This window comes from Trichosurus vulpecula, chromosome 3, assembly GCF_011100635.1.
Source record: "Trichosurus vulpecula isolate mTriVul1 chromosome 3, mTriVul1.pri, whole genome shotgun sequence".
Taxonomy (NCBI): Eukaryota; Metazoa; Chordata; class Mammalia; order Diprotodontia; family Phalangeridae; genus Trichosurus; species Trichosurus vulpecula.
The window spans coordinates 145,188,976-145,205,480 of NC_050575.1; the positions used below are offsets into that span (position 1 = coordinate 145,188,976).

A 16,505-nucleotide genomic window follows, 5' to 3' on the forward strand; every position below is an offset into this window, starting at 1 on the left:
AATTAGAGACTAAATAGCTCAATCTTAAAGAATACGTGAGTCAAAGATAATTAAACAGCGAGACAAAATACCAACATTTTGAGGATACGACCAAAGCCTTTCTTAGGTAATGTCTAACCACAATTTCAGAGGACTGATGATGAAGCATGCTACCCCATCTTCTGACAGAGTAGTGCTAGACTCAAGTGGCAGAATGAGATGTTCATTTTTAGACGTGAACAATGTGAAAATTTGTGTGCTTCACTGTGCCTGTTTGTTACAAAATTTTTTTCTTTTTCCTTCAACTTTTGGAAGGGGCCAGAAAGTTGTGTCGGAAGAGAGAGTAATATGGGTGATAGGATTTCCTTCTCTTTCCCCCCTCCCCACCACACAAAATGAAAGAGAAGGCCAGAAGGAATTACAGATTGACAGGCAACTTGAAAGTTACATGTTGTTTATTGTGTCCTTAAAAAGAAAAGCAAGCTCTACATAATGGAGATTCACAGTTTCATGTACAATCCTTTCCCTTTCCATATCATAGATGGAAATGCTAATTTATTTGGTGTTTGTTAAGCACAGAATTTCTTTAAATGGGAGAAAAAATGTGTCCATCCTGCTCTAAGGAGATCTTCAAATGCTGGCTCTCTGGATAAACGGAGTTCATCAAAGTACTTATAGCAATACCCCTATGTGGTTTGGGGACTTGAGAGTTTCAGAGCCCAGTGGCTAAGCTGGTGACATCTCTGACCTCCAGATCCACCTGGAGTTCTCCCCTACACCACTGCTCTAATTATGTTTTATGTGATGCTGCCAGCAAAGCTGAAAATGCTGAATCAGGTCTCTGTTGTAGGACTTCAGGTTTGTCATACTCCAGCACCTAGAAAACAGGAAGGTGAAAATAAAATAGTGAGTAGGGAAGAACACTGGATTGGCAGTCAAGAAACATGGTTCAAAGCCCTGGCCTGCCACTAACTCACTGTGTTGCCTCAATGTTGCCTGTTAAATGCCTGTTTCCCCCATCTTAAAAGGGGAGCTAATTTTAAGGTTCTTCCTATGCTAATATTCTAAAGGGTTGAGTAGCTGAGAGAGCAGCCACAGCTTATTTTGAAAAGGAAGGAGAAGCCCTTTTGCCCTCATATGAGTGCTGTACTCTGTTCTTGCTCCCAGGAAAGTTCTTATACCCTTCCATTGTCCATAACTAGGATGCGGTCACAGTCGAGGACAGTTGTGATGCGATGTGCAATGATCAGCACTGTACAACCACGGAATGCTTCTCGAATTGTGTGCTGGATCAGGGCATCAGTGTGCATATCAATGGAGGCAGTAGCTTCATCTATTAGTATGATCTGGTAACGGAGAAGTGGAAGATATGGTTAGAACTCAGACCTAGGGAAGGAGAAGAGAATAAGCATTTATTAAGTGCCTATTATGTGCCAGGCACTATGCTAAGTTCTTTAAAAATACTATCTCATTTGATCCTCACGATAACCCTAGGTGATAGGTGCTATAAAAAAGCTAAATGACATGCCCAGGGTCACACAACTAGTAAATGTCTGAGGCTGGATCTGAACTCAGGTCTTCTAAATCCAGGCTCAGTGCCCTTCCACTAGACCACCTAGAGCTAACTATACACAACCAAAAAAACAAAGACTCTAGGATTTAAAATGTCCCCAAAGCAAACTTCCTTCTTTTCATTTATCTAAAATTATATAAAAGGAAGAATTTAGACTTTCCCTATGCAAATAAATTATCATATTGATTTTTTGCTCTAAAATTTTCATTAGTTCCTTCTTGCCTGCAGAATAAAGTTCAAACTCTTCCACCTGGCATTCAAAGATGACAAAACCTGATACCACATTACATTTCCAACCTTATTTTATATTACCCTCCTCCGTGGACTTTATAATCCAGCCTAACTTGAATATTTTTTGTCCCCTGAATACTCCCTATATTTTCCTACTTCTGTGCTTTTGGTGACAGTATCCTATGTATGGAATGGCTCCCCTTTCCTCTTGGCCTGTTGATCCACCCAACTTTGAAGCCAACCTAAATGTCATTCCTTTTAAATTTTCCCTGACACTACCAATCAGCAATGACCTTTCTCCCTCAGTATTCATAAAACGTTTTCCACCTTTAACACAGAGGCAGATCCATATGTTAAAGGTGAATTGTCCATACCCAGAGTAGAGATTCTATATCAGCAAGGAGAGAATAGGGTCATGGACTGTAAGAAAAAGGTCTATGTATGGGTTTGTTAGGAGGGGGTAGTTCCTACTATGCTTTGGGACATACCTAATAGTATATGACTGTGGACATCCCTGCAGTTATGAACAATACGAATTTGGCTCAGAGTGCACACTGATCCATTCTTGGCTGGTTGTCAATGAATAAGACTGTGCCAAATGCTTACATCATCAGCTGTTTAAGTTACTTCATGCCCTGAGGAGCACAACCACAAAATAGGGTGGGGTGCTGGAAAGAACTAACATAGAATCCTGCTTACTGCCAAGTGTTGTAAAATGAAATATGCCCTGTATTAAAAATACAAAGACTTAGGTTTGGATTCTGACCTGGACCACAAATGGAACCTTGGGGAAAATGTGCCTCAGTTTCCTTACTTGTGAAATGGTGTAATAATCTCTACCTCCCATGTTAGAGAAGACCAAATGAGAAAAGTATAAGAAAGAATTTTGAGGAAAAAACATGTAACACGGAAAATTCAAAGGATTATTATTATAGCAAATTATTATATTATTATAATAACAAATTATTAAGAGATAGAGTGGTATAGTGGATGGAGAACTGGTCTCGGAGTTAGGATGACCTAGGTTCAAGTATTATTTCTGACAGATATGAGCTGTATTGCCATGCTCAGGTCACTTATTATCCGTGCCCCCACAAAATATTTTAAACTGTAAATTAAAGAAGACTTGCTGATCTCCATTGGTGGAGTGAGTTTCCACACCAGCCCTACTACTGACAAAACTATAGCTGATGAAACAATCCCAAATTAATTGCTATTATTATTATTGGCAAATAATGCATTTTAACATTCCTATATATAGATCAGAGAACTTTTACAGATTTAGCAAGTCTGATCAAACAAGAAAAGAAGACAGATACACAGGTGAAATTTTTTAACTTTTTAAGTGACAAAGACACTTAAAAAGTTGGTAAGCGAGTATCTTTTCAGAAGGCAGACAGCTCTTTCATCTCCTAATGACAGTTCTTTTTTTAATTAACTTTTTTAACTAACAAGAGTCACCCTTCTCTTCCTCCCCCCTCAAAATGATAAAGAAAAACAAAATCTCCATTTCAAACATGTATAATCAAGCAAAACAAATTCTCACATTGGCCAAGTCCAAAAAAAAGTCTCAATCTGTACTCTGAATCCATCACCTCTCTATGGAGATCAGTAGCCTATTTCATCATTAGTCCTCTGGAATTAGTCGTTGCATTGATCAGAGTTCCCAAGTCTTTCAAAGTTGTTTGTTTTTATAATGTTGTTATTGTAAAAATTATTCTGTTTCTGCATACTTTGCTCTAAACCAATTCATACAAGTCTTCCCAAGTTTCTCTGAAATCATCCCCTTTATAATTTCCTACAGCACAACAGTATTTCATCACGTTTATATACCATAGCTTGCTCCACCATTGCCTAATTCATGGGCATCCCTTTAGTTTCCACAAAAAGAATTCCTGGAAACATTTTTATACATCCTTAGGTAGAGTTTGTTTTACTTAGGACTGATCCTTCCCTTAATCTACCCTCCTTCTTATCCTCTTCTTTTGTCCTCCCCTTTCCTTCTTATTTCCCTGTTAAGTGAAATATCTTTCTGTACCCAGCTGTGCATATATATTCTTCCTTTCTTCTTCCAATTAGATGAGAATGAGTTTCAACTGTTGCATGCTCCCCTCAGTCTTTCCTTCCTTGTTTGTATAAACTTCTATTTGCATACCCCAATTATGTGAGATAATTTTCCCCATCCTTTTCTCCCTGACGTATTGCTCTTTCCCTTTCCTTTCTTCTTTTAAGACAATAAAAACCTACCCCAGGTCCTCTGTCTAATTAGACTTCTTCTGTGACCCCTTATGATGGTTGGGTTCTGAAAGGACACATGTACCATCTCTCCACATTATAACGTAAACTATTTATCTTTATTTAGTCTCTTATGATTATTCACTCATGATACCTTTTTTATTTTTTTCTTGACTCCTATGTTCACATTCTAAAGTTTCTGTGTAGCACTGGTCTTTTCATCAGAAACACTTGGAAGTTTTCTACTTGATTAGAGTTTCATGTTTTTCCCTTGGTAGGATTATATTCAGTTTTGCTGGATACGTTATTCTTGACTGTAAACTCATATCGTTTGCCTTCTGGATTGCAATATTTCAAATTCTCTGCCCCTTGATAGTGGTGGCTGCTAAATCTTGTGTGATCCTGCCTGTCGCTCCTCGGTATTTAAACACTTTCTTTCTGGCTGCTTGGAAAATACTTTCTTTGACCTAGAAGCTCTGGATTTTGGCTCTAATATTCCTGGGAGTTTTCATTTGGGGGGTTTATTTAAGGAGATAGCTACTGGATTCTGTTTCTATTTTGCCCTCTGGTTCTAAGAGATCTGGGCAGTTTTTTTTTTTTTTTTTGTGGTTTCTTGAAATAGGATGTCTAGGCTCTTTTTTGTTTGTTTGTTTGCTTGCTTTGGTTATGGCTTTCAGGCAGACCGATGATGTTTAAATTATTTCACCTAGTTCAGTTATTTATACTATAGGATATCTCACATTTTCTTCCATTGTTTTCAGTCTCATGGAGTCATTATCTTTTATTTGATTCCCATTTCCCATTTTCAGGGAGTTTGTTAATTGGGTAAGGTTTTATACTTCATGTGCCAAGCTGTTAATTCCCTTTCAAATTATTTCTTCAGATCTCTTATTTGTCTTTCCTTTTTTTTCTCTAGTGCTCTCAGTCAATCTATAAAAAATTATCTTGTTTTGCTTTTTATTTTCTAATTAGGACTCAGTCTGAAGTGTTTACTAAATCTGTTTGGAGGTGTGGGGTAGAGCTTAGCCATACTTCCTGCTACTTCACCATCTTGTCTCCACTTCCTAGAGGTAATTTGGAGTATCTGCTCCAAAGAGTGCTAGACTTGTAGTCAAAGAGTGAAGGTTTGCATCTAGGTTCTACCACTAACATAGATCATGTGAGCAAATTACTTAATCTTTCTGGGTCTCAGTTTTCTCAACTGTAAAATTAAGGGGCTGGAATGGACAACCTCAAGGGTCCTTTCTTGCTCTAGTTATGAGCCTATGGTCCTTCTTTTCTCATTCCTTACCTTGGAATTGCGCAGGAGGGCTCTAGCTATGCAAAGAAGCTGCCTTTCCCCAACAGAGAAGTTTCCACCATTTTCCACAACTTCAGCTAGCAGTTTTTCTGGGAGTTTTGAGACCTGCCATACAAAGATTCAAGTGTTACTCTGAGGACCACCCCCAGAAAGAGAGGCAGTAGGAGACTCTGCCTCATCTAGCCTTTATTTCTACAGTCACTGCCATCTGGACATAGTTTGGTTTATCCTGAAGCCATCTTCCAGAAAGGCAGCATAAATCAGACCATAGCAACCCCTCTCAAGTCTTCCAAAGAAGAGCAGTTCATTTGTTTTTTAAAAAAAAAGATTTTGGTGTTTGTAGTTACTCACTGTCTTAGTCAAGCATGTTCTTTCCAAAGCTTGCCAGATTTGCTCATCGGTATAACTTTCAAAGGGGTCTAAGTTGAACCTGCCATACAACAAGGAAATACTTTATTAACAAAATCAATGAAGTATGTTAAGGAAAGCCAGGCAGAGAATGTTGGATCACTTATCTCAAATGTGGTTCATTTGTTCATTTGCCTTGTGCAATACTGTGATCATTCTCCTGAGGGAAGTTCACATAATGTAGTGGAAACAGAACTGGATTGGGAAACCTGAGTTCTAGTTCTGCCTTCCTCATTTCTGGGATTAAATTTCCTCCTCCATAGATGCTTTTTGTGGTGGTGCCCTCTAAGGCCTAGTAGGATGTAAGCCTTTTTGCTTTTATATCTCCAGCACCCAGCCCAGTGCTTGGCACTAGTAGGTGTTAAATAAATGCTTGCTAAATTAACCAGCTCTGATATGCTAGGATTAGGTTGGCATGAAGCAGTTCTTGCCTTATGGTGCCTGATAACAAGACAGGATCTTGAGGGATGATTGACAGCTTGGACCGCAGATCCTCTAGGCCAAGGCTACAAATGTCAATGTTGTCAATATAGATACTGCCAGCAGCAGGCTCTACCAGCCGGAATAAAGCCACTGCCAAAGAGGACTTTCCTGCAGGAGTAAGGAGTAAAATAATACCGTTACTACTTCATGCTGAAGTCCTTCATTGGCCCATGTTAGAAACCCAAGCCCACACAATGACCAAATAGCCAACTCCACAGGGAAACCTTAACTGCTGAACCACCCACTTTATTTGTGGGCTCTAAAGGGCAAGAACTGGTTGTTTCATTAGATCTGTAGTAGCCCAGAGTTTTGACTCAACAAATAGTTAATTCAGTTTAAAAATATCTATTAACTACCTACTAGGTATGTGATATTGTTATAAACGTGAGTTGAGAGTCGAAATTTAAGTAAGGCAGGGGCCCTGCCCTCGTGGCATTTACAGTGTAGCAGGGGTAGTAAGTATTTAGTCAAGAAGCAAAGGCAGCATCACCTATACTGCAGAACACTGAGAGGGAGAAGACCTAGATCCTGGTCCTGGCTTTGTTACTCACAAGCCATGTGACCTTGGTCACGTAATATCACCTTTCTGGCCCTCATTCTCCTCCTCTGCAAAAGGAGGGAGGTGGACAAAAGGCTCTCTCAGTCCCTTTCATCTCTCATGTTCTGTAACTCTATGGAACAAGGAGAGAAAGAAGAAATGACAAAAATGGGTCCACCAGATGCTGACTTTTACCCCTCGACTACCTGTGGATTCACAAAGGACATGGGCAAAGAGGTAGCTGGGGGGTCCCTCACCAGAGCCTGTTCTCCCCACGATGCCCACCACTTCTTGGCTGTGAAAGGTCAGGTTGATGTCATTGAGAACTATCGGTGTATTGTCTCTGTATCTCATCTGATAATCCTTGAAGGTTACTTGCCCTTGCTGTGGCCAACCTGGGGGGCAGCTCACCCCTTTGATGTGTAAAGGGGACTCAGGAACAGACAGCTTTATTTTTTAAAAGAAAAAGAAAGTGATTATTATAACCCCCTTCTCCCTATCCCAAGGGTGGTAGCCCATGGCCAACTGTTATAAATTGTGATTTAGGAGGTGCACCTCCCACCAATATTTTCCCTAACAGCCAGAAATCCCCACAAGTAAAAATTACTCATTTTGGCCTGCTGGAGATATATGCATTTTGACTGGCTGAAGGTCTGATAACTACCTGAAAGGATAACACAGTAGCCTATTAGGATAGATTTACTTTCTTGGATTTTAAGCCATCAAAACCCACAACCCCCAGGCAGTTAGTGAGGCCCTGAGAGAATAGCATTCAGAATGGGTTAGTTTGGATGAGGGTAAGGGGAACACAAAAAAGAGACTAAATGAACATCTTTAGAACTGTAGGAGCCCCTGGGATGCTGGGAACATCACACATAGGACATTGGGATGGGGAAGGTGGGAGCAAGGAGAGAGCAAGGTGAAGTGCCAAGACTACTTTTACCTCCTTTTATAAATAAATGCTAGTTGGCTGACTGACCTTTAAAAAAGACCACATAGTAGTTCTCCACATTGAATCCTCCTACCTTCATGTACTGGAGTATCCTCTCTACAGAAGTAAACCTGGCCTCTGTTTCTGAAGCCAATCTGGCACAAGCCTGAAGATTTGTAGCCATCTGGAATCGAGAAGAAATGCCATACTGTAAGTATAAGTCCTGCTCTATTCTACATGGGTCAGGATGGGATACCCTACCACTCCACATTCCTAAGGGAGAATCATAGGATTTCAGAGATGGAAGCAGCTGAGAAGTCATCTATTCCAATTCCTTTATTTTACAGATTAGAAAAAAATGTAGCCTCAAGATGTTGGTGACTTGCCCAAAATTGCGTAGAAAATAAAAATCACAATTGAGATTCAGATGTTCTTTTCATTTTTTTTCCTATTAAATTATAGTTCCCAGATTAAAGAGGAGTAGAAGACTTCATGGCAGAGATGGAGCTGGGCTTTGAAGGCTAGATAAGATTGGAAGAGGAAGAAGGTTTGACAGCCTCCTCCAGAATGAGTGGGAGACTCAGGATCATGGAAACTGTTTTGGAATAGCAGGGAGCTCTGGTCAGATGATGTGGGAAACAACACAGATTTATGGGAAGAGGTTCCTCTATGCACATCATGTAGGCAGGCATGCATATGACTATGAATGTGTGCATCCTGAAGATATGGACATAGGTAGGTATGAACATGTACAGTGTGTGGTCATGAGTATGGAGTATGTGACTGTTGGTCTCTATAGTGTCTGTATTTGAGGTATGTGCTCCACCTCTGCAGTGCCTAGTCTGTGCATGCTTTAAAGCTGATAGGCCTGTGAGTATGGAGCAGGGTGGAACAAGATCACATGAGGACGCTGACTTCTTTTACCTCTAAGAGTATAATATATCTTGGAGAAAACAGACTCCAAGCCAAGTAGGGCAAAAGCACCCCGTATCTTAGAGGAGTTAATGAATTACTCTCTCAGGGGCAGAGGTAACTGTGCAGTTCCTGGGACAAGCCAGAGTGCTCAGCTCTATGTTCAACAGACTCCTCATTGGGAAGCGTGTTTCTTGAAGAGAGAGGGGAAAAGCCCTCATCTTTGCAGCTGAGAGCCTTCCTTATCTCTTCTATGGGAATCCTCTTCTTCCGAAGTTAACTGATGCCCTTATTGGGGCACTGTGTGTAGTTCGCATAGGAAAAATATTGTCAGATGTAGCCCTAAGCAGCGCTTTTAGCCTATCAGTTGCAGAGAAGGTTGTTGTCCAGTTGTGTCCGATTTCTTCATGAACCCATGGACCATAGCACGCCAGAGGTGGCCATGAGGTTTTCTTGGCAAGGAAACTAGAGTAGCCTGTCATTTCCTTTTCCAGTGGATTAAGGCAAACAGAAAAGATATCAAGCTGCATGCATAGAAGTTTCCTTACCTGGGTGTTCCCTCTACCAGTGAAATCACAGGTCCGTTTACTATCCCTATCCTATTGACAGGTGTCAGGAGGGAGATTCTGTTATCACGCTCTCTACACACACCCCAGGAGCACAACAGACTTCTCTGTTGTCATCCAGAGAACGGTGACCAGGATGGTGAAAAGACTGAAGACCGTACCATGTGAGGATCGATTCAAGAACTGGAGATGTGTGGATATAGTATGGATATATGTGCCGGGACATAGGCTCGGTCTTCAAGTATTTGAAGAGCTGTCGTGTGGAAGAAGGATTTGACTTGAACAGCCTGGCCTCTGGGAACAGGATCGGGAAAAATGTGGGGAAGTGGCATAATCTAGAGGATATTTTGGCTAAATGTAAGAAGAAAAATTTCCTAATGATCGGTACTATTCAAAAGCAGAATAAGTTCCTGTTGACTGAAGCCCCATGCTCACAGGCCTGTCATGACACATACATGACACATGCATGACCATTTGTCAGGGATGTCACAGAGAAAGGATTCCTGCTCAGGTAACCTCTAAGGGTCCTTCCTTCACTAAGATTCTTTGAATCTGTATACTAATTGTGTGAATGCTGACGTTGATAAGCATGAGACCTGGAGTCAGAGAGACCTGAATTCAAATCCAGCCTCAGACATTTATTAGCTATGACCCTGGGGAGATAACTTAACCTCTGTCTGCCTTAGTTTTCTCAGCTGTAAAATAGGGAAAATAACATCACCTACCTCTCAGGGTTGTTGTAAAGATAAAAAGGGATAAAATTTGTGAAATATTTTGCAAACTTTATAGCACTACAAAACCATTATGAAAGAGGCCCAGATAAATCACAACAAGAAGCAAAGGAATTACGGTGTGAGAAATTGGGAATTAAAACAAAAAAAAGGAGTTAGTATTATGCAGCATTTTAGAGAAAGTACTTCAATGTGGGACAGGATCTCAGTCTTTCTCTGTGTCCTCTGCTGGCTCATTGTCCATATCATTCCCCTTAACCTTGGGTGTATCCCTAGGCTCTGCCAGGACTATCTCTTTCTATACTTTCTCACTCGGTGACCCCATAAGCTCCCAACATCTCTGTGCAGATGACTCCCAGATCTGTACATGTTGTTCAGACTCTTCCAAGCTTCAATCCTACATCACCAGTTGCTGATTGGACATTTCAAACTGGATGTCCCATAGACATCAAACTCAAGAGAACTCATAATTTTCTTCTCCTCTTATCCCCCCATAAACCTATTCCTCTACCATACTTCTCTGTCTCTATTGTCTTTTCCATTGGAATGTTAGCTCCTCAAGGACAGGGACTGTTTTTCATTTTTTCCTTTCTATCCCTAATACCTGGCACAGTGCCTGGCATATAGTAATAGCTTACTAAATAAGTGTTGTTTGATAGATAAGGAGAATGCTATAGATACAGTCTAAATATTTTTTAGCAAAGCATTAGCAAATTTAGCAGAGCATAAAGTCTTTTATGTTCTCCTTGCAGGCAAGGTAGAGAGATGTGGACCAGCCAGTAACGTAGCTAGCAAGATTTGGGAATAGTTGAATGATTGGACCCAAAGAGAAGTCATTAATGGGTTTAATATCAGCTTGGAAAGAAGTCCCTGTCTTCTTTCTTGGCCCTTTGCTATTTAACATTTTTATCAATGATGTTGTGTTTACGAAAGTTATAGAAATTTATAGTTCTGGACTTATACTTTAAAAAAACTAGATTCAAATCCTAGCTGACAAGATCTATGACTTTAGACAAGTCACTTAACTTCTCTTGGACTCAGTTTCTTATTTGTAAAATGAAGGGATTGGGCCGCGTAGAACTTGAGGTCCCTTCCGGCTATAAATCTATGATCCAAAGAGCCTTCTTATCTAAAAAGAAAAAATTTTAAAGTGAAAAATTGGGGACAGCCAGCTGTATCCTGGTTAGTGGTTAGGCCTCTTAGACCTTTGCAAGGCAGCCTCTTAGGCCTCTGCAAGGCAAGGTCATTTGAGGATAGGTCTGTGCAAAGCAAAATCTATCTAAGGACAAGAAGACATGGCAGAGAATACCCGCCTTCACAGCTGCTACCCGCATGGGAAAGAACAGAAATGTTTCAATATGGTTAGCTTTGAGGGAAACTAGTGTCTCATTCCCAGGAACAAGGAGATAAAAAACTTTACTCTGTTAAACCATTACATCATTGTAGTTTTCTGAGAAGTCAGAATGACTCAGTAATTAACCTGTATAAAAGATTGTCAATGTCCCCATTAAAATCAGTCTAGAGCCAGACTATATGACTCGCCTAGTCCCATGTTTGTGTCTTTTTGTATCAATTACTTCATCCTACACTCACTCCACTGCTGGCAAGTGGCACCTGGACCAGGGACAAGTCAGGGACTTGAAGGAGATGAATACAGGCTCCGGAGCATATTCAAGTAAGAGGGCTAACCACTAACTAGGATATAGCTGGCTTTCCACAAAAAAATATAAAATCTTATACTTGGGTTCAAAACTCCAACTTCATATGGAGAAGTATGGCTATACAGCAATTCATCTGAAAAAGGTCTAGGGGTCTAGGTAGACTGCAAACCCAGTATGGTTCAACTGTGTGATGTGGCAGCCCAAAACATCAATGTAATCTTATTACTAAATGAAGAGGTCATATCCAGGAGTAAGAAGGTAACAGACCATCTACTTTGCCCTTGGTCAGACTGTGAAGAATTCTAGGTGTCATATTTTAGAAAGGCCATTAACAAGCTTTAGGGCATACAAGGAAAGTGGAGGGAGGATGCAACCAGGATGGTAAATCCTTTGAATCCTGCCCTAGGAGTATTCTTTGAAGGAGTTGTGTTTGTTTGGCCTGGATAAGACTAGAGCAGGAGGAGCTTTTTGAGCAGAGGCAAAGTAGATTGGGAATGCAGAAAAGGAGACTGCTTCAGATGCAGATTGAACTGGACAGCCACTGAGGTCCCTGCTAATGCTGAGATCTGACAATTCTTGAAACAACTTGGGGTGCTTCTTTTTCTCCAGACGGCTAGTTCTTTATATAATCACAGCATAATTTCCCTATTTAGAGAAGGAAAATGTTAAAATGTGGCTGAAACAGCAGGAGACAGAATCCACAGACACAATGTCAAGGCTATGACATTTCAGATGGATGATTATTGGTCCATTTATTTATTAGTGTACAAATAACAAGGAGCTTTAGATCCCCATCATTTTAATAATTAGTTCAGAGCATCTGCTAAGGAATGTCATGGGAATAGAGAGAGGCAGGGTTCTGGACCCCACCCCCTCACCACCTGCCTGTCCACCACCACTTAAAGTAAGCCACTGCTGTTGAGAATAACAAAAGCATTTGGGACAGGAGCCCTCCATCTGGACAGAGTTTAGAGGCAGACAAAAGGTAGTGCCAGCTGTTTAAAGCAAGAAGATTGATACATATATGTCCACAGAACAAAGGATTACAGCAAACAGAGAGAAGACTTTCTCAAATTTGAAGCTTTGTTGCTTTCCTCAGCAACTGAGTCACAGCCACTTGACCATGGAACTTCCCCTTTCAGAATCCTCATCACCATCCCTACCCCAGACATTATGGTGATTTATGATTCTGTCCAAGGGCAGCTAGGTGGCAGAGTGGAGAGAGTGCTGGCCTGGAGTCAGAAAAACTCATCTTCCTGAGTTCACAACCAGCTTCAGACGCTTACTAGCTACCCTGGGCAAGTCACTTCAATCCTGTTTGCCTCAGTTTCCTCATCTGTAAAATGATCTGGAGAAGGAAATGACAAACCACCATAGTATCTTTGCCAAGAAAACCCCAAATAGGGTCATAAAGAGTTGGGCATGACTGAAAAACAATTGACCGGAGATTTTGTCTCTGCTTCTGTTTTAGACACTGTCTCACACCCCTGGCCCTTCAGTTCTACCAAATCATAGTTCTCACTTACTCATCTTGACTTAATTAAGTTCACACCACTTCAGCAGGAACTTTCTGCCTTGACCCTCTCCACAAGATGCCTCTCTCCCCCAATACTTACTGAGCCCCTCAAACCAGAAAGGTGTTGATCAGTGCCATAGAACAAGCTAAATTCAAGTCCATAATGAGTCTCTACCCCAGCCATACATACCAGGCGCAGAGCCAAGGAGAACAATGTACCACCAGGCTCACCTGCAGAATGAAGCTCATGGCCATGGCTTTATAGGAATAGCTTACAGAAGAAGGACTCAGAACCACAAACAAGGCCACTGCTAGGGTCATCAGGTTAGTTAGGAGCTCGAGTCTCAATGAGATCCAACGTGTTGCAGACACAAACAGCAATACATAGTTACAGTGGTTATCTGTGAACCTTCTGAATCTAGAATGAGATAAAGGTGTTGTGGGAATCAAATCCATCTCCAATGATTTTCTGCAATACTACCTCCGGCTCACAATTCACCATCTCTGAGGTGGTGAATGCATCAAGCCCTCCCACCCCTGACTGCCCAACCACAGCCTTCCCCATCTCTAACACACTGTTTGAGATACATATCTACCATGCAGCCTTTCCAGAATAGCCATCCAGTCTTTAGGCATCCAGGCACTGACTTCATACTCATGTGTGTACAATAGCCACTTTATTGTCTGGCAGTGAAGCAACCAGATATTCTGGTTAGGAGAGTGTATGAACAGTGGGAAAAATCACTGCTCTTGAAATCTGGAGACTAAGATCTCAGGTTCCAAGTTTTAAAGCTGGAAAGTGCTTCAGAGTTCATCTAGTCCAGCATTCATTTTACAGATAAGGAAAAGTGAGCCAAAGGTTACCCCAAAGCCACCTAATCTAACAACCCTCATTTAGGAATGAGCAACTGCTGACACCTGGGAAAATTAAGTGACTTACTAAAGGTCACAGAGCTAATAACTATCAAGAGTAGAATTTGTATCTGTGCTCCAGCTACAGAGTCAGCACCCTTCCCATTGTACCATGAGTTCAAGTCCCAGCTTCAGTCTCTTTTTGAACCTCGATTCCTTTATCTGTGAGATGGGGGTCAACAAAGCTTGCATAGCTTACCTGCGCTTATAAGGAAAATGCTATATAAATGTATTTATATTAATATCATCTAAATATTGTGGTTGAGAAATATCATCTACATCACACACAGTTTACCCTTTTTCAGGGAATGAGAAAACAATAAAGTATTTTTAACCCTCTAACTACACTGGATCCCTTTTCTCCTTTCTTCATTATTATGGGCATCAAGTATCATTCTATTTAGGTAGGTAGTGAATACTGAATTCTGGTTTACAGATTGCCAGATAAAATAACCACTAGTGTGCCTTTGTATGTCTGGAATTGGGTACGAATCCGTTCTTTTGTTTCTGTGTTCTGTATTCTCTTTAATATCTTCATGGGATTGAAGTCAAGAGCTGTGTTACCTCCTGCCTTTGAACAGCCCTACAACACGCAGCATGCCTCTATATATGGTGGATACTCATTCAGTGATTATAACCAAAATTATAACTAACCCAAGTAGGAATGGAAGTCCCAGGATTGGTAGAACTGAAAGTTAGAGAGCGATGGCATAAAGTAGAAGGGCAGGGGCCGACTCTATGCAATGCCAGTCCCCATTATTTTTATCGAAATTTAAGTACATATTGGACACCCCGCTTTCCAACGATCAGAGTCGTGTAACAATGAAATAGGCTTCCCTATGAAGTACTGAGCTCATCGTCACTGGAAGTGTTAGAGGACCTTAGATGTTATAGAGGCAGAATTCATACATCAAAGAGGGATTGGATTGGCTGATTTCTGAGGTCCCTTCCGACTCTAAGAGTCTGTGATTCTAGGGACAGACCAAAGGACACTTTTTCAACACTCAACAAGATCCCAGGTTTTACCATTGTGGGATGTGCCTCCACTGTGGCTGCTAGCCCTCCTCCAGAAAATGGTCTTCATGGGTTGTTGTGAGCAAAAATCTCATCTACTTGTAACCAACTCCCTGAATGATAAGCCTCTCCAAATGTGGTGAGGGATCCTCTGATGACAGACTCAGGTAGACACCAGGCCCTCTACTCAAAACTTTTCTAGCTCAAGAGAACCTGCCAGAACTTATGCTCTTCTGGCAGAATCTTCAGGAATCCAGAGTCACATCTACACTATGTAGTAGTGTTGCATTACACTATGTAGTAGTAAAGCATTAGAGGAGGTTTTCAGTAGAAGAATAAAAAAATTTTATGATATGATTGCATTGATGTAGGGAACTCCAGGTGAGGAATCCCACTCTCCCTCCACCACCAGTGCATATTTCTGATATTGCGTCTTCAACGGTTGCCTAAGACACAAAGAGGTTAGGTGACTTGCCTAGGGTCACACAGCTAACAAGTTCATAGGTGGGTCTTGGACCCAAGTTGTCCTGACTCTGAGACTGGCTTTCTATCCAATAATAGTTCTGGGGGAAAGGCTGTTTCTGTCTCTACCATTTTCTCCCCACCTCCACTTCTCAGCCCAGGAATAAATCTATAAGCACTTACTCCTGGATGTAGTCATTGGTTTTCCCATAGACATGTATAGAGCTCAGGCCTTGCAGAGAGGTAAGGACATGAGAAAAGTATGGAGATCTGCTATAGTTCTCTAGCCTCTTGATCACATTGATGGTTTTCTTGAAAGCCCTGAAGAATAAGAGGGATTAGTTACGTATTTTTCTATACTTATGATGTTCCCAGGCATGCCCCTGGCTGGCTTGGTCAGCATTATGGAATCATAGCATTATAGGGACAGTGGGTCCATTAGCATTCTTCTCAGTCCAACCCTCTCATTCATTCAAACAACATTTATTGAGTGCCTGTTATATGTAAATCATTGTGCCTTAGTGCTGGAAAAGAAATTTAGTTTAGATAAGACATAGTCCCTGTCCTCATGACATTCACAGTGTAGTAGGTGGTTAGAACACAATCGTTGCTAATACATAGTATAAGAGAGGTACAAAAAAGAAGCATGTGTTGTCAGAGGAAAATCATTATAACCAAAGCAATCAGGAAAAGCTGCATGGAGGAAGAGGAATTTAAGTTGGGCTTTAAGTGATAGGTAGGAATTCAAAAGCTGAAGAGAAGAGACAGTATTCTAGGCATAAGGGAACGGCTGAAAGAAAGGCACAGAGGTGGGGGGGGGGAGGGGAAGGGGAGTGAGGGGCGGGGAGTGTGCGAGAAGCAGAAAGTAACCCAGTATGGAGGAGACTGATGTGAGAGAAGGCAGATTCTTTTTATTGGTGATGATTATGGTGAGCCTTAAATGTCAGGCAATGGGATTGAGAGGCAAGATGGTGTAGTGAAAAGGGGCCGTGTATTTGGTATTAAAGGTCCTGAGTTTGAATTCCAGCTCTGCTACATGTTTCCTGTATGACT

At 41.2% G+C, this 16,505-nt stretch overlaps 1 protein-coding gene across 1 annotated transcript in view; it reads right to left on the bottom strand.

Moving 5' to 3' along the window:
- Positions 1 to 769: 769 nt before the first annotated feature.
- ABCC11 (ATP binding cassette subfamily C member 11) overlaps positions 770 to 16,505 on the bottom strand; it is a 63,857-nt gene continuing 48,121 nt past the window's right edge. The window contains exons 21-29 of the mRNA XM_036751667.1: positions 15,636 to 15,773; positions 13,296 to 13,482; positions 7,773 to 7,862; positions 7,005 to 7,194; positions 6,158 to 6,317; positions 5,670 to 5,748; positions 5,310 to 5,423; positions 1,161 to 1,325; positions 770 to 856 (exon numbers count right to left, since the gene is read on the bottom strand). Coding sequence (XP_036607562.1) covers positions 770 to 856; positions 1,161 to 1,325; positions 5,310 to 5,423; positions 5,670 to 5,748; positions 6,158 to 6,317; positions 7,005 to 7,194; positions 7,773 to 7,862; positions 13,296 to 13,482; positions 15,636 to 15,773 — 1,210 coding nt within the window. The remainder of the gene's footprint in view (positions 857 to 1,160; positions 1,326 to 5,309; positions 5,424 to 5,669; positions 5,749 to 6,157; positions 6,318 to 7,004; positions 7,195 to 7,772; positions 7,863 to 13,295; positions 13,483 to 15,635; positions 15,774 to 16,505) is intronic.